At 47.4% G+C, this 23865-nt stretch overlaps 2 protein-coding genes across 3 annotated transcripts in view; one reads left to right on the top strand and one right to left on the bottom strand.

The window, feature by feature from the left end:
* Positions 1-9280, top strand: CE1H17orf75 (chromosome E1 C17orf75 homolog). The gene is made up of 10 exons (XM_007076022.3): positions 1-184; positions 887-967; positions 2049-2174; positions 3058-3201; positions 3434-3491; positions 5226-5345; positions 6148-6212; positions 6366-6502; positions 7629-7732; positions 8349-9280. Exons 1-10 carry the CDS (start codon positions 45-47, stop codon positions 8562-8564), a joined length of 1191 nt encoding a protein of 396 aa, XP_007076084.1. The 5' UTR covers positions 1-44; the 3' UTR covers positions 8565-9280.
* A 2780-nt stretch (positions 9281-12060) lies between these two features.
* RHBDL3 (rhomboid like 3) overlaps positions 12061-23865 on the bottom strand; it is a 49993-nt gene continuing 38188 nt past the window's right edge. For both annotated transcript variants that reach the window (XM_042967176.1, XM_042967177.1), the window contains 2 exons: positions 19572-19632; positions 12061-16448 (listed from right to left, as the gene is read on the bottom strand). In XM_042967176.1, the coding sequence (XP_042823110.1) occupies positions 16177-16448; positions 19572-19632 (333 nt within the window). In that variant the 3' untranslated portion in view covers positions 12061-16176. The remainder of the gene's footprint in view (positions 16449-19571; positions 19633-23865) is intronic.

Here is a 23865-nt window from a genome sequence, read left to right as displayed (position 1 = left end):
TGGCGGGAACACAGGGCCGCTCGGAGGCCGCCGCCGCCGCCGCGATGCTCCCCTCCTTGCAAGAGTCTCTGGATGGGGATGAAAAGGAGCTAGAGAGCAGCGAGGAGGGAGGCCCCGCCGAGGAGCGAAGACCCGAGCCACCTCCCAGCAGCCACTACTGCCTCTACAGCTACCGCGGAAGCAGGTGCAGCGCCCGGATCGTCCCTATGGCCCCGCCTCGGCCCCGCATCTCGACCCCGCATCCCGTCCCTGGCGGCTCGAAAAGCCTTCTTCCCCTCGGCTAGCTAGACTGTCTGGCCCTAAGCTCGCTTCACGCCGTTCTTCCTGGCCACCGTCCTGGGCTGTCGTGCCCCTCCTAAGCCTCTGCTCCCCAACTGTCCCTGTCGTCTTCTCAGCCCTTTCCTGTCGCTCCTGCCCTTTGGCGCAGTGCTTCGCACGCTCTATAACGTCAATTTCTACCCCTGTCCTTCCTGTTACTATCGCCTGTTTTCTTCCATTAACCCCACACTTCCCCCCGCCCCCCCCCCCCCCCCCCGTCTGATTATCCTCTGCCCTCGCTGCCTCTATTTCCTCTGTTGGGGCAGACATCCCTGGGGCTCTCTGGGCCCTGTAAAGTCTGGTTTTTAGAAGAAATTTCTTGACTTTTGTGGATATCTAATTTAACCTTTCCTCCAGCCCTTAACGGCCTGGAGAGAGAAGGGACTCTTGTCAGCACTGTTTCATGGGTTTTCCCTGCCATGAGGATAGGCAATGGAGGATCCATGCACTTCCACCTTGCAGCATTTTAGCTGACTGTTCACCCCCACCCTGCTTGCAGGGGTAGGGGCCATACTCCGCTTGAGTTATAGCCCATAATTGATAGCTGTATTGCTTTTGCCATATGCAGGTTGGCACAGCAGCGAGGGGACAGTGACGATGGAAGCCCAAGTGGCACAAATGCAGGAACTCCCTCTGGTGATGATTTCAGGTAAAAACATCTTGGCCATAACCCGTGCGTGTGCAGTTATCTTCTGTGCATCTCTCTGTCCTCTAGATATCAGTGGGTACCCTGTTTCCATTCGGCTTTCCCCAAGTCAAACCATCAAGCCCACCTATCCCCTAGGAACCTCATCTGGATTTCCTCATTAGTTCATTCATTCAAGGCTGGGCAGATTGAAATACTGGTGGTGCCCCTGCTGATTAGCCAGAGGCAATGAATCTTAGTTCTTGATTGGAAACTGCATTAAAGATTCAATATCATATGGGTATAAAGAGATTTAAAATCCTCCCTTCCCCCCCCCCCTCCTTTCAATACCTTTTCAGAGCTTCTCTGCTATGCCCTAGAATATAAACTCCAGGAGATTGTTGTCTCTCTGGTTCACTGGTATCTCCCTACCTGGCACCTAGGTAGGTACTAGGGTAGACGTTTGGTTTTTAGGTTTATTTATTCTGAGAGAGATAAGAGAAAGTGTGAGCGGGGGAGGGGCAGAGAGAGAGAGACAGACAGAAAGAGAAAGAGAGCCCCAAGCAGGCTCCACACTGTCAGCACAGAGCCTGACACAGGGCTCAATCCCTCGAACCATGAGATCACGACCTGGGCCCAAACCAAGAGTCAGACATTCAACCGACTAAGCCTCCCAGGAACCCTTAGGGTAGACATTTAATACCTATTTAATAAATGAATGGATGAATTAATGAACCTTAACACTTGATGCAAAGTAGGGTATACTACAAAAATATGTTCATGGACTGGATGATGGATGGTTTAAGGAATTTTTCAGGTGTTGCAATAGTATTGTATTGTGAAAAGTAGGTAAGGTGAGCGGAGGGGATTCCAGTGGAGTCATAATACTAGAGAGAATGAGCTGGCAAGGTAGGATTATTTTAAGTGTTTGATGATGTAGATCCTACTTGGTGACATACACTCCTAGAAGGCTCACCAACAGGAAACATAAGAAGCTTTTTCAAGTCCTTAAAGAGATTGGGGCTTTTGGTAATATTCTGCCTTACGGGGTGTGCGTGCATTAGTCCACTGGTAAGGGATGTGTGTCTTTTATTTATTTGTCAAGCCTCTCCTTGGTGGACACTAATCTGCCATCTGAAGCGGAGCCAGACCTGCGCAGTTTCATTGCTAAGCGTCTTTCTAAGGGAGCAGTGTTTGAAGGGCTGGGTAATGTTGCATCTGTGGAGCTGAGGTAAGTGTAAAATGTGCTGTGTCCTGAATTTTCCTTTCTGGGCTAAATATGAGAAGTGATGAGAAATTCCAAACGATCAGCTCTTACTAGACTTGCAAAGTGCATCTTTGTTCCCTGGCGGCCTGAGCACTGGGTCTCTCTCACACACACACACACACATTTGTAGAATGGAATTACTTGAATGGCAGACTCTGCCTCCTAAGTGCACTTGTTTAGTCTTGCACTTGGAAGAGGAGAGTTAATTACCAAAACGAAAGGTGTACACTTGACAGTCTGTAAAGTGCTTTCACAAACTTCGATGCCATTCTCTCTACAAAGGGGTCAAAGAGCAGAGAAGCAAATATAGTCAAAGACACTAAGATCACAAGGCTGGTCATGTTGATGGAGTTCAGGTGTAAAAACATAGGTGTCCTCCGTTGAATTCCAGCCATCTTTCCATTACATCCCTTGACTGTAGTTTACTTCAGAATATGATTTTAGCATCGAGTCCCCTCAGAGGACAGCCACAGGCCAAAGATAAAGCCACAGGATAAACATGTTGTATCTGCCTGGAGCGTCAGGGTTTAGGGGAGAGAGAGAACGTGGTTATATTTATGTAAATGTGGATATACCAAGAATGACAAGAGAATTTGTATGTGTTTTTCACGTAAGAGAGGAGAATTCAAAGGAGTTCTGTTAGGTGCTGCTTTCGCTAAAGCCCATGATGGCGCATGTTAATTTTCTTCTGCTATTACAAGTAAACCAAGGAAAAGTCTAGGAAGTTCCGACCCTGTTTGCAATCTAACAGTATTGCCAGATCCAGATGATCAGGGTTCAGAGCAGTCTGTAAAATTAGGTGCATGAGTTAGCAAAATACTACATTTTACTGGTTTTTCTTTTCCAGGATTCCAGATTACCGGGTCGGTTGTTATTACTGTCTTTTCCAGCAAGAAAAGCTGCTTCCTGAAACAGCAACAGTGGACTCTGAACGTAACGCTTCAGAGTATGTGGTCTGTTTTTTAGGAGGGTCTGAAAAAGGACTTGAGCTATATCCTTTCTTTTGTCTTTGATGGTATCAGGAAGAAAAACATGGGAAGCCAGGTGGAGGAGTATTACTACCAACCTCCAAAGAGCTTTTCTACCCCTTAAGTGTTTGCTTCATTTCATACCTTCATACGACCACTTTGTCTTTGAATTTACAGTTTTCATTGAGAGATTTTATATTTCCCATTGAGAGATAAAAACAGTCTTGATCCTTTATTGCTTCCTTAAGAACGTACTTTCAGGCTTGAATTGGACAAGTACATTCAAGGCCTGAAAAATAACATGAACTGTGAGGTAAGATGATTGTTTTAACTATTCAGCTTGAGATGATTAACATACTATAACTGCTGTACTTATGAAACCAAACAGGTGGATACAAAGACACACAGATTCTAAAAATGTACTGCTTTATGGGCTAGAAGGGTACTTGTTAAGAGAAGCAGGGAACCTAGTCCTGTAAGTGCTCTAAGTTTCACAAGACTGCTTCTAATATTTTGTATCCATGAAAGATATGCTCTATTAAATTCATTGTATATGGTTAACTTGCCAAGAAGGAAGAGTATGCTCTTTTCCTGGTTTCTAGGCCCCTAAGATTTATATTCTGGTCAGAACTAATGCCCATGAAGAAGCCTTTGGCACCAAAGACATGCTATATAGTGGTCTGACTGCCCTTGAACTCAACATCAAAGATTTTTAGAAAAATTCCATTTTTCATTAATCGATCTTTTGTGAATTAGACACATCTGTATTGATTAATTTATCCATACCTTTAAAAAACTACACACTCCACTTGTGGCAGTTGCTAAAGTCGTTAAGAATTACGACTTTACTACCCATTACACGTGGTAACAATTCCTTTTACTTGTCATGAGCTTACAAGTTCCTGCAGGAAGGAGAGCATAGGAGTGAGCCAGAGCAATGAGTCCGGGGCAAGCTGCTCTCCCAGAGTGGAGCTCTTCTGCTAGTCCCCAGTGAGCAGCACAGCCCAGAAAACCAGATATGCTCAGCCCAGATATGCACAGCCCAGAAAACCAGATATGCAGCATGTCTGACAGCTGGAGTGCTTTGATGAGCTAACTTGTGTGTCCTTCTCTGATCCCGTTCGCATGTGAATGAGCTGTCTCATTCCTTCAGCCTTTCAGCAGGTGCTTTATAAGCTCACACATGGATGTTTCAGGCACTCCCAGGTGCTGAAGAGACAAGAATTATTAAGAGAGTATCTCCTGGGGGGCCTGGCTGACTCAGCTGGTAGAGCATGACTCTTATCTCAGGGCTGTGAATTTCATCTCTCCTTTGGTGTAGAGATTACTGAAAAATAAAATCTTAAAAGAAGAAAATCTCCAGAGTGCACACGGTATGCTGGGGGGAGTGGGGGAGATGGACAAGTAAGTGCCCAACATTTCCCAGTGACAACATAGCATGGAACCCTATTGATTTGGTCTCTTTGTTTTATGTAATGCATTTCTAAGTGTGTGTGTTTTTTTGGTTTGGTTTTGTTTTTAAAATAGGTTTCACACCAAACACGGGGCTTGAACTCACAACCCTGAGATCAAGAGTCCCATCCCATGCTCTACCAACTGAACCAGCCAGGTGCTCCTTAAGAAATTCAGTACAGAATTAATCCCCACTGTGCTCAGCAAGCCTAGGAAAATTATATCACAATTCCTTTTTTTGAGTTGGTCGTGTTAGCTTGAAAAAAGGAAGTGTCTATCCCCAGTTCTTTACACTGTAAAGAGTATCATGAATTGGGGCACCTGGGTGGCTTAGTCAGTTGATGGTCTGACTCCTGATTTCATCTCAGGTCATGATCCCAGCGTAGTGGCATCCAGACCTGCATCGGGCTCTGTGCTGAGCATGGAGCTTGCTGGGGATTCTCTCTCTCTCTCCCCCTCTGCCTTTCTTCCCTTTGTGTGTGTGCTCCCTCTCTCTCTCAACAAATAAATAGATAACTACATATCATGAAGAAAATGTTAAGTCCACTAAAGTGAAGGCTTATATTAAACCAAATAACATTCTTTCTTAATCTAGGAAAGGGGCCTGGAGAACCATATAAAATCCTACTTGAGCAGCTGGTTTGAGGATGTTGTATGCCCAATCCAAAGGGTGGTTCTTCTCTTTCAGGAGAAGCTTACCTTTCTGCTGCATGCCGTGAGTATTGCCCAAACAAAAGCATTTCTTTAATTGAGAGTCACGTTGACAGAGTCTGGATTATTTAAAGACATACTCACTGTCTCTGAACATTACTTTTTCCCTCCTGAATATTCAAACTATGCTTGCAATCGGGATAGACCACTTTGTTTACTGAGATCTAGAAAGTTCTATTCCTAAGGTAGAATCACAAATACTAAATCTTCCTAATAGGATAAACATTTTTAAATAATACTTTTTGAAGTGATCTGGGAGAGGTATAATTTCCAAAACAATTTGAAAAGGAAAATAAAAATCCAAAGTGATTTTAACCATATAAAAATGTCCAAATAGGGGCGCCTGGCTGGCTCAGTCAGTAAAACATACAACCCTTAATCTTGGGGATGTAAATTCTAGCCCCACATTGGGGATAGAGTTTACTTAAAAAAAAAAAGATGCCAGATGAAAAATGAAAAATGCATTAACATATCCAGGCAATGGGGAAGGCTAGAGTATATGGCCAGGCTTTTATGTAAATACGTGGTGGGTAAATTCAGTAGAGACTGGATGGTCCATGAGACCAGGGTGATAAAGCACGTTTTAGACTGCCCACTGACGCAATCGCTTCTCGGCCTTTTGGCTAAGATCAAGTGTAGACTGCCCACTGACGCCTCTAAACAAGGCTCTGGGGAGTTCTGGGCTAGTGCCCATCAAGCACCGTCTAGTACAGTGGTTATTGGGGAAGCTGAAGTTTAGTCTCAAGTAGCTGCTCAATAAGGAAAACTGATACATGTATCAACTAGGCTTTATTTTTCTCTTGTAGGCTCTCAGTTATACCCCTGTTGAAGTTAAAGAATCAGATGAAAAAACAAAGAGAGACATTAACAGGTAAAGAACAGTTTTGCAAGGAGGGAACCTTTTCCACAACAAGCCTGATATACATCTTTAACTCCCCACCCCCACCCCCACCCCAGAATGAATTTGCTTTCTCCCTCCTATCCTGTAATACTGTGTGTGGAAAAGAACTTGTGTGTACGGCAGGTTTCTGAGCGTAGCCAGTCTTCAAGGCCTCATCCACGAAGGCACCATGACGTCTTTGTGCATGGCCATGACAGAGGAGCCGCGTAAATCTGTGGTCATCGATTGTAGTAGCTCCCAGCCCCAGTTCTACAATGCAGGTGAGCGCAACTTCTGAGGCAGCCTTCCTGGCACCCTTGGGAGCCTCTGTTTTTGCACCGAAAACACATGATACAAATTTATCCGTCCTGCCTTGTGCAGTTGTACATGTTTATCTCAAACTCACCAAAAACAATAGCAATCCTAGAACCGGGATTGCTGGTTAGAATAGAATCCATGGAAATCCTGCCATGCCAGGCAATTCCCCTCCTGTGTATATAGAGAAATTCTCGTATGTGTGCATAAGGAAACAAGTACAAAAATGTTCATAAAGGCGTCATTTGGAATAGCAAAGACTGGAAGCAAATGTTTATCAACAGGAAGATTGAAAAACTTATATTTGTACAGTGGAGTTCTACATAGCAGCAAAAATGCATGAACTAGAGCTGTGTGCCTTGGTATAGCTCAGAAGCATACTATTTAGTGGATCAGCTATTAAAGAAAAATACGTAACATTTTAACGTATGCAAAGTAGTACTATCTAGGGCTCAGAGATAAAAAGAAGTAGGTGGCAAAAGTTCTCTGCCCCTTTCCCGCTTATGCTCATGCTCTCTCAAAAATAAAAAAAATATTTAAAAATAAATAAGTGGGAATAATAATCCTTTCTGATGGGAAAGGAGGGGAGTGTGGGAAGAGGCACACAGGACTCCAGCCAGTTGTTTTTCGTTTTGTTTTGTTTTTTAATATTTATTTTTGAGAGAGAGACAGAGTGTGAGTAGGGGAGGGGCAGAGAGAGAGGCAGGCACAGAATCTGAAGCAGGTTCCAGGCGCTGAGCTGTCAGCCCAGAGCCCGACGTGGGGCTTGAACTTGGGAATGACGAGATCATGACCTACACTGAAGTTGGATGCTTAACTGACTGAGCCACCCAGGCGCCCCGCCAGTTGGTATTTCTTAGCCAGGTGTTGAGTAAATTATTTTTTTAGACTGTTACAGAAGTCTTAAATAATTAACTATAAGTGTTTTTATCAAGAAAGAAAATCCCGACGTATACACATATTGAATCATCATGTTGTACACTTGAAACTAATATATGTCATTTACACCTGTTAATAAATAAATGGAACAAATGTCTTATGCTTTGTAGGATTTCATTTTTATTCGTTTAATTTTTCTAAAATACCTTATAGGAAGCAACCGGTTTTGTGAGGATTGGATGCAGGCTTTTTTGAATGGCGCTGAAGGAGGTAACCCTTTTCTTTTTCGACAAGTACTGGAGAACTTTAAACTAAAGGTAATTAATTGGCTATGTGCCAAATGCCACATATAATTTTTGTCTGAATTTTCATTAGTACCAGTGAGAGAGTAACAGATCTGCTTTACGGCTGTGATGTCTGTTAAACAGGACGTTCTCAAAACCAGAATCTCCAGAAGCCATTTACTTTATATTTTTCAGGAGCTTCTGCATTTATATCCTTGCATTTCCAGTTAATTGGGTTGAACGCTTGCTTGCATCTCAGGCACATCAGTCTTCTAATTTGTGATGTATCTTAGTTGGGAACTGTGCGTGCACGTGTGTGCGCGCGCGCACACACACACACACACACACACACACACACCCATGCACACACACCCCAGTTCGGTGCCTAAGGGTTCAGAATTCTGATGGGGAGGAATGTTCTTACTTTAGTTGATTTTAAAAGTATTTTTAAAAGTATTTTTATAAAGTAATTTCATAAGAAATTTTGTTCTCCCATGGGCAGAGCATATTAGCAGTAAGAATGATAGAAATATTTAAAATAAAAAACATCTCAGCAATGTAAGTTGAGTTCTCAGCTGGATAGGAGATATTTTTCAGGCTTCATTATTATCTCACTAAGCACATATTTAACTGGGAAATCTTTTTCTAGGCCATACAAGACACAAATAATTTGAAGAGATTTATTCGACAGGCAGAAATGAATCATTATGCTTTGTTTAAATGCTACACGTTCCTGAAGAACTGTGGGAGTGGAGATATCCTTCTGAAGATTGTTAAAGTGGAACACGAAGAAATGCCCGAGGCCAAGAACGTGGTGGCCGTCCTCGAGGAATTTATGAAAGAAGCCCTCGCCCAAAGTTTGTGATCACACGTTTTGAGATCATTGTATTGTGAAGTCGTACATTGAAGCCTTGGTGTTTGAAACTACACTTGTCATAATTGTCATAGGATTGCTACTTAAGATTAGTTGAAACCCACTCTAGATTTTTTTCATTTTGTACTTGTAAAACTTAACTTACTTAGACATAAAAATCCGAGGACCGTCTTCACTGAGTCCTAGACACACGTGTGTCAGAGTCGTGGAATTTTGGTATACCACTGGCCCCATAAATTCTAGACTTCGGGGGGTTGATGCTCAAAAATCTTGAACAGTAATTCTGTGGCTTCTCTGAGAAGTTGGCTGCAGTATTTAGCAATTTTTCCTCCCAGAAAAATTGTAATACTTCTTTCTTCAATGTATTATAGCTTCTTGAAAAAAATGTCCTCCTAGTCCTAGGACAAGATTAGCCCTCCAACACCATTTCAAAGATAGATCTGTGCATCCTGTGGGTGCTTGGATAGATTTTTTGGTCTGATTGATAATGATATAGATGATAAAACCAGCTTTTAAGTCAATACACAAATCATGAGTGTGTAAGAAATTAAATGAGCTTTAAAAATAGACGCACTAGCTTCAAGATAAAACCTTATCTCAGATGGAAAGCTACTGCGGAAGTGGCCTCCATCATTCATTTGTTCACAGGTATTTTGCCAACAGCCTGTACTTTGTCTTTTCTATGAAAATGCTAGTTTTCAGATGTTAAAACAGTACATAAATTCTACAAGCAAACTGTAACATGAAGGACGCAAACAGATTCTTCATATCACAGTTACTCATTGATTTCAGTTTTTTGTATATTTGTTACAAGCCTCACGTTGTTTTACTCTGAATCAATTGAACGTGCCCTCAGCTGGAGCCATTTATAATTCCCACGGAAGCCAACCGTAGCTACACACATATGATGGCAGTTTGTTCTGCGCAGCTCTTTAATAAATCCATTTGATAATGATTTTTGTTTAGAAGATCAGAAGTCTCATTCTCACTGCCGTCAGGATGCTCAGAGGAACACAAGCCCGTAAAAATCCTCTCCTAAACTCATCTAAATTCACTTAAGTGCTGAGTTTTAACTTTCAGAATGACTGACGATGGCCTTCTGCTTTCTCTTCTACAGAAGTCGAGGAACATGACTCACCAAGCCATTTCTTTTCCTTTAATGAGAAATACAATTCAGGATCTTCATAAAGGCTCTCCTATGGTTTTAAACTTTAATAACTTGGATTGTAGGCAGTATAGGAAAAAAAATTCCAAATAGCATTTTTTATAGCATTACTTACAGAATGACTATGGGAAACAGGCAATTCTGTGGCACTACCCTCGAATCTGACTTTTTCTAATGTACTCTGTTGCTCATTTAGAAATCAATTTTTTTTAATAGACAACATTAGGACCTCAACATTTGGAGTCTAAAAAAAAATATTTTTCATTTTCAAATTCACATATCAACAGCCCATGATGTAAATGGCCTTTAAAAGTAAATGTATTACCTGCTTCAAGCTATTTATGGATATAGTCAAGGTATAACTGTATATTCCTTATGTGTACTTATATGTATATATTTTGTGATGCAGGCTCACTACATTACCCAGTTGTATACCATACAGTCTTATTTTACAAGTCTGTGACGAACTATCACTACTGTAGGCAAGGACAATGGTGACCTGGAACTGGATAGCTGGTTGGCCATGAGAAGAAACTCAGAGAGCTCGTGACCAGCAACATGTACTGTACTCAAATTTTAATAAGCTAATGAATTAACTTTTAAAGTTTTTAAACAGGATTTGTCCAGGCCCGGAATACATTTATGAATTACTTGTGTGCTCGACACACAGAGGAAATAATGTTTGTCATGTATCAAAAATGGCCTCGGTTTACCTATAATTAGATTTGTAATAGTAATAAACTGACTTAGCTTCTCACCGACAGAGTCATTTTTATTTAACTATCTCCATTCTCAACGCTGACATTTTTATTCATCCGCAACAAGTTTATGGGGAAATTACACCTGTTACGCTAAGGAACCGGTTGAAGAAAATCACACCACCTGCCGGCATACACCTTTCTGCACCTCGCAAGAGGCATCAGGCAGTGTAAGGGCAGTCTCCATCGCGATGTTTTACTCATTGTCCAAGGAAATACGGCTGTAGGACCCAATAATGCAGGTCACTTCCCCTCACTCTCACTCATTACTAATGTGACAGAACGCATGTCCTTTACCGGAGGCGCGCGTATACCGGATGCAAGGAAAGCCTGCAGGCATCTAGGAGCTAAGATTCAGTTAGGACCATGTTTTCCTAACCATGCGTCTTCTCAGTAGTGGAGACCCACCCCTGACATCGACGGTCTCTCTACTTGGAGGTCTAGGAGGGCAACCCCAGTTCTACAACTGCTAGCCTTCCCAAATGGGTCACAGACTTCATATCATTCTGAGCTGGCATCAATGCTAGATCCTGGGGGTCAGGGGTGATTAGGGAGCAGTAATGAACTCATAGCTGTGGATTTTCTTGTAAACCACTTCCAGGAGGGCTGATAAAGAGATCCTATTAAGTGAACACCGAACAAACATTCCAAGGTTCATTACTGTTACTAATGCAATGAGACTGGATCTTTAAACAAACATCCTGACACTTCAGTGTCCTTGAACACCTGATGAACAGCTGAGGGTTGAGAGCATGAACTTTGGAACCATAGTATGAAGCCATCTATGCCATAAAGCACCTGCCAGTCACTAAACTCTAAGCCTTCCCCTCATGTGTAAATATGGGCGTATTTATACTCACTTCACACAAGTAGCTATGCAATTAAATGAAAATAATACATTGAAAATGCCTCATCCAGTGCCCAGCACATACTAAGTAGCCAGTAAATTATCTTCATAATTACCTTATCACTGGTTAATGTCTTACAAAGTTATGGGAAGAATGAGAATCTGGTAGAAGGGAGGAACCAGAAAAGTGAAGGGGGAAGTGATAGGGAGCCAAAGGCAAAGCCATCTAAACAGCTTTTGGCTATTCAGGGAGCTTGTCTGTCAGTGCCTCAGGTATTGGGGCCTGGAACTGATGGGGTACAGGGGGTGCACGGGTGCTCAGACAGGGTCCTGATCTTCCCTCTAGGGAAGTTAGTTATCCACACTTGAAAGAGAAATGAGTTTTTTGACCTTCAGCCTGAGCTGTACTCAAGTTGTTCTGGAATGACTTTTGCAGCATTTAAAAATGTGGTTTGGAGCGGGGGCGGCACCTGGGTGGCTCAGTCGGTTCAGTGTCCGACTTCTGCTCAGGTCATGATGTCACGGTTCGTGAGTTCAAGCCCTGCGTCAGGCTCTATGCTGACAGCTCAGAGCCTGGAGCCTGCTTTGGATCCTGTGTCCCCCTCTCTCTATGTCCCTTCCCCACTCATGCTTCGTCTCTCTCTCTCTCTCAAAAATAAAATAAACATTAAAAAAATTTTTTTAATGTTTTTTTTCTTTTAATAACGTACAGGAAACTGATGTGAAAGAACATTATGGGAAACGACTCCCGTGCTGAATTTAACAGAGTAGTTTAATCCCCGAATGAAATTTAACGGTTATGAATTGCAAACCACATACGCTGTCATCGGTTTAGAAAAGCTGGAGTAAACAACTCACTTCCTCAGACTTCATCCATTCAAAGCCCATTTGGTTGTTAAACCTACCGAGCATTGGACCTTCACACTTACACCCTTCTTGTTTTCCCCTTCTGTACATGAACCATGTCCTTTCACCCTGAGAACGTTCCCTATCCCTTCCTCCAGATCAGAATGTTGACTGCCCCTAGAAAGACCTACAGACTAGGCTATTGGGGTAAAGAACGAAGTACCTAGGTATTTCAAAGATTACAACAATAACAGTAGTCAAAACATTAATCTCCCACCGTGTAAGGGTAGAAGGGGAAGACGGGACCCCCACGAGCACAGCTGGCACAAAAGCTCTTGACCTGAAGCTGAGTGAGTTTCCTTATTTGCAGACCACCTCCTCCTTCCACATTGTACACAAAACTGTCTCCCTGCGCATTGTTAGGGCAGGAGAAAACCTAGCTCTCATCAACCATTCAAAAGAGTTCAGCAATTCAAAAACGGTTCCACCAGACTGGAAGCACCAGCAGCAGCACCAAGCGCTGAGTCCCAGCTCTGTCTTGTGCACATCACAGGCCCAGCACCGCTGCTGTCCCCCCACCCCACCTCCCACCTCCAAAGATGAAACAGGGCTCCCACGCCAGCCCTTTATGCCACTTCCTGAATAACCAATGGCTTAAAAAAAAAAATCTTTAATGGAATCTGTGCTCGAATAATATGTTGCGACAAAAATATACAGAATGTACACAATACAAAAATATTTAGAAACAAACATTGCAGCTTGTGTTTCCTTTTGTTTTCCACTTACTCAAGTCCTTGGGGGTGGAATTCACGGTTTTTAAGGCAGAGGAGTGTCGGTGCTTTCCGGCCAGCCCCAGGAGCAACATGAAGGCAGCCAGGAGATGGCTTCCGCTGCACCTGGGAATCTGCATTATTTGCAAGCGAAATTGAACACTGTGGGGGAAGATCTGGGTTTGTGAGCAATGACTCTCCTAATCCTCTGGGTAGGAACGGTCCTTGTGGAAATGGAGAGTCCTATTAGCTGGCAAAAATGCCTCTTTAGGGAGCTTTTCCTAATTAAAAAAATGAATGATTAATGGTGTCATTAAAGCAAAATTTCTCCTTTGAAGATTTGTTTTCCCTTCCCTAGTTTCTGTGATTCCTCTTCTGTTTAATGAGCGGGCAAATCTATGGCTGCTGTTTGGGGGATCCCCGGCTTTCAATTTCTGTATCCTATGGATGCAAGACCAGCCACCCTCCCCGGCCCCATAGCACACTGCCCTCCAAGCTGGGCCAGGGGCTGTGCTGGATGGGGAAGGAGGGATGATGGGGATGTGCTGCTGGCCGGGCCCTGGGGGTGTGGTGGGGGGGGGAGGGGAGGGTGAGAAAGCCAGACACCAAAAAGGAAACCTTTCTTACCAGACGATTGTCTCTGGCCCTGGTTTGGAGACCTGGGTTGTGTGGAGTGACTGCGTGGCCCTGCTCGGAGCTGATGGTTGGGCAAGGGTGGAGAGGGGGGTGTTAAGCAGACTGACGAGCTTCGGGGTCACTTTTGGACACTGCTGACAGGGAACAGCTGCGGCTGGCGGCCTAAAGTCAGGTGAGGCTCCCTTCGTGCATCTCAGACACGACAGCAAATGGGATTTCCGCCTCAGACAGTCCTTCTCGGGAGCAAGCTCCCGTCTGGAGACCTGAGGGACCCGGGTGCTTCTCTGAGGGCTTGCTAGAGCCTTCTATTCACAGTCTTCTCGCCCCTGAGAGGGGAAGACCCTCTCCAGGCCACACCCAGAGAAGGCAGGGGTGACTGCTCCCTCCACCCACAACCCAGAGCACCCGGGGTGCCTGCAGGGAAGCCCTGCCTCCCCGCTCCTCCAGTGAGGGACAGCGCTGCTCCGGTTGAGGGGCTGTGGCCCATGGCCAGGGCCGCCCTCCCCATCCTCACTCAAGTCCTCTTGGCCCCCAGTCCCAGCGTGGTCTCCTCCTAGGAAGCTGACTACACCCCTTCTCTCTAGAGGGCAGACACAGGCTGTCAGGACACAGACAAGACGCCCGAGGGAGACGCAGCTCCGCCACGGACCTGGGCCCGCGCCAGCTCGGGTGGGCAGTCCTCAGTACCGTGTCAGCCTGAGTGCGGTGTGACCTCGGCAGCCACATGTGGGGACCGGGATGATGTATTTAGCACTGGGCAAAGACGGGGTTGGGGTGGGGGGCGGTTGGCATAGCCTGGGGCTGAATGAAGACCCTGCTCATTCATGTGTGATCACGGAGGACAGGAAGCCACAGTGGCCCAAGATCCCCAACTGCCTGGCCCAGCTGACTTTGGACCAAGCTCCTGCCCCGTCCCTGCGCGGACCCAGTCCCTCTGCTTCCCAGACGGGAGTTCTTCGTCTTTCTGGGTTGTCAGTGGTTGGGAGTTCCGCGAGCAGTATAAAGGGAGTCACAGATTTTGTCAAAGGCCTTCTTCCCCTTCCTCTCTGCTCAGGGCCTGCACTCGCTCCTGCCTGGGAGTCATTCCCTGAGCCTCGCTTTCCCACTTGTGCGGCAGAGGAAGGGATGAGCCTGCCAAGTTCCCTCCAGGCTCTGAGTATCTGAGTCTATGGGCTGCCCTCACCTCGGACCCTCATCCGAATCCCCAACAATTCTCTAGAAGCAGTTTTCTGCCTAAATTGGAATTCCTTTGACTGCAGCCTCCTGTCCCCCCTACTCAGATGGACACATGGCTTCAACATTCCTGCCCCGGCCTTACACCCCCACAGCTCCTGCCCTCCTAAGGGAAAGAGAACAGAACCTTTTTACACGTGAAGGTCATTCCAGAGGAAAACAAGAACGGAATTGGGCAAAGGCAAACCACGGCGTCCTGAGGGTCCTTGGGAGGGCCCAAGGGCTCCCTCCGTCGTGGACAAGTCTCCCACTGGTCAGTGGCGCTCAGGGAGATGCCTGGAAAGGATGAGGAACGGGAAGGAAGGGGCTAGCTTTGCTGAAAGTAAGATCCTCGGCAGTCACACCCTCCCACCTCTCAGTGCTTTCTTTCCTTTCACGCAGACCCTCCTGCACACCCACACTCCCCCCACAGCCTTCCTCCGCAGCCTCCAACTCCCCTCACGTTCTTTCCGTGGCATCTCCTACCATCACACAGGCGTCCTCATCCACCACACACATACAACGCACACACTCACACACGTCCCCATGAACAAAGGAGAGGCACAATGTAGGGTCAGGAAATGAAGGAAAAGGCTCTAAAAACAAGGCAGGCCACGGGGCGCTGGGGCACTGATGTGAGATGTCAGCATTCTGGAAGACAGGGAGGGAGAAGGCCAAAGTTGGTATGGGGCCTTCCCTAGGGTGGGACTTGGGATGAAGTTTATTCCCTCCTCTTGGGTTTCGCTCACTGGACACCTCCAGGGCAGGAGCGAGGCCTGGACTTACAGCATCTCCCTCCTCCGCCTACCCCAGGCACTAGAGGCCATGCCCCAGTGCCCACCAACAGGGGGGACCCTGGGCTCCTCTAGACTCAAACTAACATGTCCACCACCTGGTCTTCTTCCACTCCAGAGCTCCAAACCTAGTAGCTGCGGAGGGAACATTTCCTGGCCTGCGACTGCACCTCCGGGCTGGGCGGGACAAGAGTCCGCCTGGCTACTCTATCCTCAGGCCTTCCAGACATCTCAGTGTGTGGACGAGGGAGAAGGAAAGCCCAATCTGTGACGAGAGGGGTCCCCTAAACACACAGAACAGGCTCAGCCCAAGGGAAGGGCACCCCAGGCCTTCACCTTGGCCCGATGTCCTCAGAACAGTGTAGAAAAAAAATGGTAACCACATCCAACTCATCCAGCAGGCGCCTTTCAGAAAAGAGGCTCCATTGTCCAAACCTGAACGCAAACATCACAGCGGCCGAGCATCTTGTTCTCTACTCCTCAGCGTGGAGGAGCTGGCGCTGAGAACAAGAATGTACATGTTCCTTCCTGCTGTTGCCTCTCCCTCCCCTCCCTGACCTCGGTCCCCCAGCCTCCTAAGGAGGCGGTGGCAGCTTTAAGTCCAGCAGGGTGTAGGCGAAGATGTTCCAGAAGACAGCGAACAGCACGAAGACTGTGTACATGGCCACAAAAATCCACCACAGCGACTGGTCCTGCAGCCTCTGCTCGTAGTTCCTCAGGACCACCACGCCCAGAGTGATGCCCACGGCCACGCCGCCCAAGTGCGCCACAAAGCTGGGGTGAGGGCACGGGGGATAGGCTGATGGGTGGAACCGGAGCCACACAGCCCGCCCAAACTCCATGCTCACTGCAAGGAGGAAGGACAGAGAAGTCACAGGAGGGCCACTGGGCAGGGATTGAGAGAGACGCCTTGCACTCGCTCGCTCACTCCATCCATCCATCCATCCATCCACCCATCCATCCACACACCCAACCCCCTGCCTCAGCCACCCACCCATTAATTCATTCACTACCCATTAGGCTGAGCACTGTCTGTTCTCTGCGCTGGAGACACAGTAGTGAAGACAGACCAACCTCTGTTCTCCCAGGGCTTACAGATCTGGCAATCGACCAGCGTCAATTACAGACATAAGATAATTCCAGTAAGAAAAATTCTATGGGGGAGAAAACAGGTGACTTTCAATCAATGCTGGGCCTAAGGAGGGGGATCCTTTGGTTTGGGGAATCAGGCAAGATCTCCCTAGAGACATGAAATTTGAGCAGAGATGTGAAATATCAAGAGAAGATCCTAAGAAGAAAGAGCATTCCAGGCAGAGGGGACAGCTTGTGCCGAAACCCAAAGACCCTTGCTCCTCCGCATTCATGGGTCCTGGAGGCTCAGTTTCCCCATCTGTACAGTCTCAGCCTCTAACTACCAGGCCGCACTGCTGGAGCATCAATAACAACTTCAATATGTGCTAGCACTTTACAGTTTATAAAGCGTTTTCATGTATTGCTTCAAAACCTTTAGAAAACCCTCAGAACCAGTGTTTTTGTGACTGGAAACACGGGATGGAAGGAGAAAAGGGCAACGAAGGACTGGGAATAGACAGTACCAACAGAGTGCTAGAATTTCTCTCTTAACAGAGTCTAAAAAGCCCCCATCCCATTCTCCAATTCATTCTTCTTGCATGAACGTCTTGAGTCACCCAGTCCAACGGGATGTACTCACTTGAAAGGACGGTCGCTGGGAAACTGCCACTTCATTGCCCACCACCAAAACAACACTTAGGGCAAGCCTTCTCATCCCCATTTCACAGATGAGGAAACCAAGGCAAATTTGACAGATTGCAAGGAAGTCCTTTGAGGTGAATTTTGCACTTGTTCAGGTGCCATTTAATGAGCCACTATGCTCTTCTCCGCCTTAACCACTCCGGGGGTGCCAGCGCCTCCAGGGATGAGCATCCCCTGGGAATTGCCTAATCTTCTGGCCTGGGCCCTGCAACTCCAAGGATGGCCGATAGATGGCAGAGAAGGAGCAGCCGGGGAACCAACACTGTGTCCTCCCTGACCACCCCCCCCAACCCAGGCCCTGGGGTATCTTCCTGCCTTTGCTTAGCAGGCCCTGGGTACCACAAAGGAGGTTTGAAAGACACTGGTCCCCACCTCCAAAATCAGCATTTTTGTTTTTATGATGCTTAGAGTTAGACTGTTTTAAACAGCAAGATTCAGGCTTCTCCTCCCTTCCTTGCATACAGTCTGAGCAGACAGGGAAGCAACATTCACCCCACCCCCACTCCACTGCACCCCGCCGTCCCCCACTGACCTGGCTCAAAGAATCTGTGGGCCTTCGAGCAAGAGATGTGCAAGTGGATGGAAGTGCGGTCCACACAGGCCCATGGCTGTTCTGGCCCACCCTCCTCTTCCCCACGTAGCAGGTGGACCCAGGCAGACAGCCCAGGTGCTCCTGCCCAGCCTGGCTAAAGAGCGGGCATTAGAAATGGCACAAGCTGGCTCTGAATTCTGCCTCTATCACCACCAGCTGGGTGGCCCTGGGCCAGCAGTGTGTCCCCAGTGTCTACCTGTAAACCAAAACTTATAAAAAATACCCTCTTCGGGGCGCCTGGGTGGCTCAGTCGGTTGAGCGTCTGACTTCAGCTCAGGTCACGATCTCACGGTTCGTGAGTTCGAGCCCCGCGTCAGGCTCTGGGCTGATGGCTCAGAGCCTGGAGCCTGCTTCCGATTCTGTGTCTCCCTCTCTCTCTGCCCCTCCCCCATTCATGCTCTGTCTCTGTCTCAAACATTAAAAAAAAAATTGAAAAAAAAAATACCCTCTTCATGGCCGTGTTCTGAGGCCTGAATGACAGACCATGTGTCCCCTCTTCTCTCTGCCTCCATCGCTTCTGGAAGAGGCTCATCACCTCAAATGAGCCTCTAATAAGGCCTCTGGTCTCACTCCCCACCCCCAACTCCTTCTCTACTCTGAGCCTGACTGGTCTCCTGAATCTTGAATCTGCCAGTAACTCCCCTGCTTAAAGCCCTCCAGCGGCCTCCTGGCACATCCAGGTTGAACTCCAACCTCTCTCTTTGCATTTACAGCCCTCATGACCTGACTCCTATTATCTCTGACCACTAACACACACAGTCCCAAACCTCACATGTCAGTCTCGCCAACTGACTTGACAGTCATGACCCTCCCTCCATACACTGTATCTTTCTTTGCTGGAAATGTCCTCTTGCAGCTGGTCTCTGTTCTGGACACTCAAAATGACCTCTGCAGGCAGAACTGACTTCTCCCGACGAGAGCCCCACCACACCCTGGACACAGGGGTTCAAGGATTAGTTACAGCCTGTGAACCTGCTAAATTGCAAGTGAGTATGTGTGTGTGCACGCACATGTGCACATACGTACTATCCTGGGGATAGGGTCTCTAGCTTCTAACAGATCTCAAAGGACTGACTCCATGACCCAAAAATTATTAAGAAGTTGTTTTTCTTGGGGCGCCTGGGTGGCTCAGTCAGTTGAGCGTCTGACTTCGGCTCAGGTCATGATCTCACGGTCTGCGGGTTCGAGTCCTGCGTCGGGCTCTGTGCTGACAGCTCAGAGACTGGAGCCTGCTTCCGATCCCGTGTCTCCCTCTCTCTCTGCCCCTCCCCCACTCTCACTTCGTCTCACTCTGTCTCTCAAAAATAAATAAATGTAAAAAAAAAAAAAGTTATTTTTCTTGATCTGGGTGCTGGTCATTGAGCTGGATACTCATCCCGCACCTTTCTGGTTCCATGTTATAAGTCAATAAAAACTTTAAGAAAGATTAAGTGGTAGCAGAGTGGGCCAGACTTCTCTAACAGCCCCACTTTGTCACATACCATTGACATGTCTCCCTTTTTCCCTTGATCACACACCCCTCGAGGGCGGGGACTGTGCTATCTTTATATCCTCCAGGCCTGGTGCAGGGCTCCACACCACCCAGCCTGCCCCATCAGTACTTACTACAGATCAAGGCCACAGCCATCCGCAGCAGCTTGAACTGACACTTCATGCCTGACCAGTTCTACAGCAAAAGGAGAAAGTTCCATTAGTTCCAGATCGGACCACGCCTCCGCGGATGTATCTTGTTTAAGAAAACCTGACATCGGGGCTCCTCGGTGGCTCCGTTGGTTGAGTGTCGGACTTTGGCTCAGATTGTGATCTCAGGGTTCGTGAGTTCGAGCCCCGCCTGGGGCTTGCTGCTGTCAGCCATGTCCGTGCAGAGCCCACTTCCAATTCTCTGTTCCCCCTCTTCTGCCCCTCCCCCGCGGACACGTGCACGCGCTCTCTCATTCTCAAAAAATAAATAAGACATTAAAAAAAAAAAAAAGAGTTTAAAAAAAAGAAAAGAAAACCTGACATTATAGGGTGCCTGGGTGGCTTAGTCAGTTAAGGATAGGACTCTTGGTTTCAGCTCAGGTCATGTTCTCCCAATTCGTGAGATCGAGCCCCACGTCAGGTTCTATGATGAGCTTGCTTGGGATTCTCTCCCTCCCTCTCTTTCTGCCCCGCCCTCTTTCTCTCTCTCTCTCAAAATTAAAAAAAAAAGGGGGCGCCTGGGTGGCTCAGTCGGTTGAGCGTCCGACTTCAGCACAGGTCATGATCTCGCAGTCCATGGGTTTGAGCCCCACGTCGGGCTCTGTGCTGACCCCTCAGAGCCTGGAGCCTGTTTTGGATTCTGTGTCTCCCTCTCTCTCTGACCCTCCCCCACTCATGCTCTGTCTCTCTCTGTCTCAAAAATAAATAAACGTTAAAAAAAATTAAAAAAAAAAAAAAAGAGAGAAAGAAAAGGGAGAGAATCCAGATCTAGGAAGATAAGGTCCCTGCCCCCTCTACATGAGCTGACAGCACCTGAAACCTGCCTTAATTGTCAGGTCTCACGTTTGCCAAAGGGATGCAGGACGGCAACCAAGCAAAGTCAAAGCAGAACCATCAGGATGATGAAAGAAACCAAAATCCTGCATGTGAGAAACAGATGAAGAGAAGACCCAGGGTCAAGTTCACTGTTATCAAGTATCAAGTGAGTCACCATAAGGAAAAGTCATATTCAGTGTGATCTGTAAGTGGAGGATTCAATGGATGAAAACATCAGAGAATTTTTTTAGGCTCAGGATGTTTCCATTTCTAATAAGCAAGAGCCGTCCAAAGATGGAACGCTCCATCCTGGGGGACCGTGTGTTTCCCATCACTGAGAGCTCCAAACGGGGGCTTTACGTCACTTGGAGGGGGATGCTGTACAGGATCAGGCATTGGAAAAAGGGGGAGCCAGATGGCCTTCAAACAAATCGCTCTTTCCCCTGAGAATCTCAGGACACTCTGAACCTCCAAAGCAGATAGACAGAGTACAATTATTCATCTTACAAAAGGATTTTTCACTTTACAAAAGACTTTGCCACAGGGTTCCTTTGAGGGGCTCTCCCGCGGCGCATTCAAAGCACCGTGTCATTTATAGAGGCACGCACAGAAGTCTGGAATCTCCCTGGAACACACCAGCCACAGGGAAGGAGGCTACGGGGTAGAGCCAGGGGCTTCTGTTCCCTCCCACCCACCCGCTCTGTCTTTGCTGCCTGGCCCAGGCCCAGCTGAGGACACGTCTCGCACTCCTTTGACGTTGGGGGAAAGTGTTAAATTTTACCAAGGCCCTGAGCATTGGCACATACAATAACATTTATGGAACCTTTGGTGGAGCAAGCAGGATGCGGGGCATCTGCCAAAAAGAGGGTGAAATCCTGCAGAAGGCGTTCGGCTTCCTGCCCATTGCCTCCCTTTTCCCCATTGTTCTTCACTGACTGGAGAGCCCTCTTCACGTAGGGTAAGGTGGCGACACACGGCTGCTCTTCAGGTGGGGAAGTCTCATCTTCTCCTGCTGACGTGTTCTATGCTAAGAAGCCGATGGCAGGCGATGTTGTCACCTGCTGGCAACTGCCCACAGAGAAGCCCCACCAGAAGACAGGGAACAACAGGAATCGATGCCCTCCACTGGATCTGGCAACCCAACCTAACCTAGAGCAGTTAGCTGGCGGTGGGCGACCCCTCAGCTCCTCTCCGGGATGCAACCGTAGGATGGGCAGGGCCTGGGGAGTCCCTGACGGAAGGACCAGCTCCTCCCAAAGGAGGGCACACTGCTGAGCCGCTGACAAAATGGCCCTCCCAGCCCCGTGACACCCCTGGGGCAGCCCTGTGAAGGGGCTCTAACCACTGAAAAATTCTTCCTGCTATCATCCGGCCAGGCTTTGCCTCCCTGTCATGTCCACCCACGGATCCTAATTCTCCCCTAACAGTGACACCCACGTTCCTAGCAGTCTGATTCCCAACAACCAAAAGAGAGTGGAAGCAAACCAGTATCCCTAGATGGACAGACAGAGATACAAGGGAATGTCATTCACTTTAAGGAGGAGGGCAATCCTGCCATGTTCTAACAAACGAACCTTGAAGACATTATGCTCAGAGAAATAAGCCAGTCACGGAAGGACAAATACTGCATGAGTCCACTCCTACAAGACACAGAGAGTGGCCAATTCATAGAGACATCAAGTAAAAGGTGGTTGCCAGGGGCTGGGGGAGGGAGGAACGGGGAGTTGTTTAATGGGTAACAGCGTTTCAGTTTTGTAAGATGAAGAGTTCTGGAGATGGATGGTGATGATTTCCCAACAGTGAGAATGTACTTGACACAACCGAATTGTATACTTAAAAATGGTTAAGATGAGGGGCGCCTGGGTGGCTCAGTCGGTTGAGCTTCTGGCTTCGGCTCAGGTCATGATCTCACGGTCTGTGAGTTCGAGCCCCATGTCGGGCTCTGTGCCGACAGCTCAGAGCCTGGAGCCTGCTTCAGATTCTGTGTCTCCCTCTCTCTCTGACCCTCCCCCGTTCATGTTCTGCCTCTCTCTGTCTCAAAAATAAACATTAAAAAAAAAAAGTTAAGATGATAAATTTTATGCTGTGTGTATTTCACCACAATTAAAAACCAAAGTGAGGGGCACCTGTGGCTTAGTCGGTTAAGCGTCTGACTTTGGCTCAGGTCATGATCTCACGGCTTGTGGATTTGAGCCCCACGTTGGGCTCTGTGCTGACAGCTCAGAGCCTGGAGCCTGCTTCAGATTCTGCGTCTTCTTCTCTCTCTGCCCCTCCCCTGCTCATGCTCTGTCTCTCTCTCAAAAATAAAAATTTTTTAAATGTAAAAAAAAAAAAAAAAAAAGTGATACAGAACACTCCCAATATTCCTTTTCCTCATAAAAACCTTCTGGGGGCACCTGGGTAGCTCAGTTGGTTGAGCGTCCAACTCTTGGTTTCAGCTCAGGTCATGATCCCAGGGTCGTGGGATCAAGCCCCACATCAGGCTCTGCACTGAGTGCGGAGTCTGCTTGGTATTCCCTCTTTCTCGCCCTCTGTCCTTCTTCCCTACTCTCTCTAAAATAAAAAATAAAAAAATCTCTGGAAGAATATCTTACCTAAAAACAGCGTCTCTTTCACTGTGCCCTGAGTGATAATATCAGGCAAAATCAGTCTAGAATATATTGGCCGCTCTCTCCTTCAGCTGAGGTCCATACCTCCCTCCCTCAGGCCCTATGTGGGGTCTGTCTTCAAAAGCACCTTCCATATTTTTGGTCTGGCAAGGCCAGCGGTGAGGTGGCTCAGAACTTCTTTCTGGCTAAGGTCTTCATTTGTAAATCTGGGCCAACTCAGTGCCTACCTCAATTACCTACCTCACGGGTTGCGAAGGTAAAATGAATTCATACGCATAGAACACCAAGAACACTGCCTGGCGTGTGGTAAGCGTCACGTAAGTGTCTGACGTGATCATCTAGACCTGAGGCAAAGACAGTGGGTTTGCCCTGCACAGCACCTTTAAACCTTCTGAATGACCTTGGACTAGCCGGGCAGTTTCAGCTTCACCCCAGCGCTCCCCAGGCCAGCCTCGCTTACAATCCCTAACTGGCCCTGAAGGCATTGGAGTTGACCGGCTTGGTCCAGTCACATCTCCCGCACTTTAGCAAAGAAGAAATGGGGAGTCGAGGAGGGCTTGTTCAAGGTCATGGTAAGTTAATGTCGAGGTCACTAGGGCCCTCAGTCCGGGGCTCCATCTGCCCACACTTCTGAGGGTCATGTTCTGTCTGTGCCGTCTGTCCCCACTGGCTGTTGTGTGTCCACCTGCCTCCAAAGCTGAGTGGACGTGGGGAAATGACTCCTCTCCCAGCAGCTGAGGGGTTAAACTCCAGTCACCCCTTCCCACCAGCTGCTTCATTTCCCCGCCCCATTA

Source organism: Panthera tigris, chromosome E1 (assembly GCF_018350195.1).
Source record: "Panthera tigris isolate Pti1 chromosome E1, P.tigris_Pti1_mat1.1, whole genome shotgun sequence".
Classification (NCBI taxonomy): domain Eukaryota; kingdom Metazoa; phylum Chordata; class Mammalia; order Carnivora; family Felidae; genus Panthera; species Panthera tigris.
Note: the sequence above shows the minus strand (reverse complement) of the source record. Positions and strands in the feature narration are given on the sequence as shown.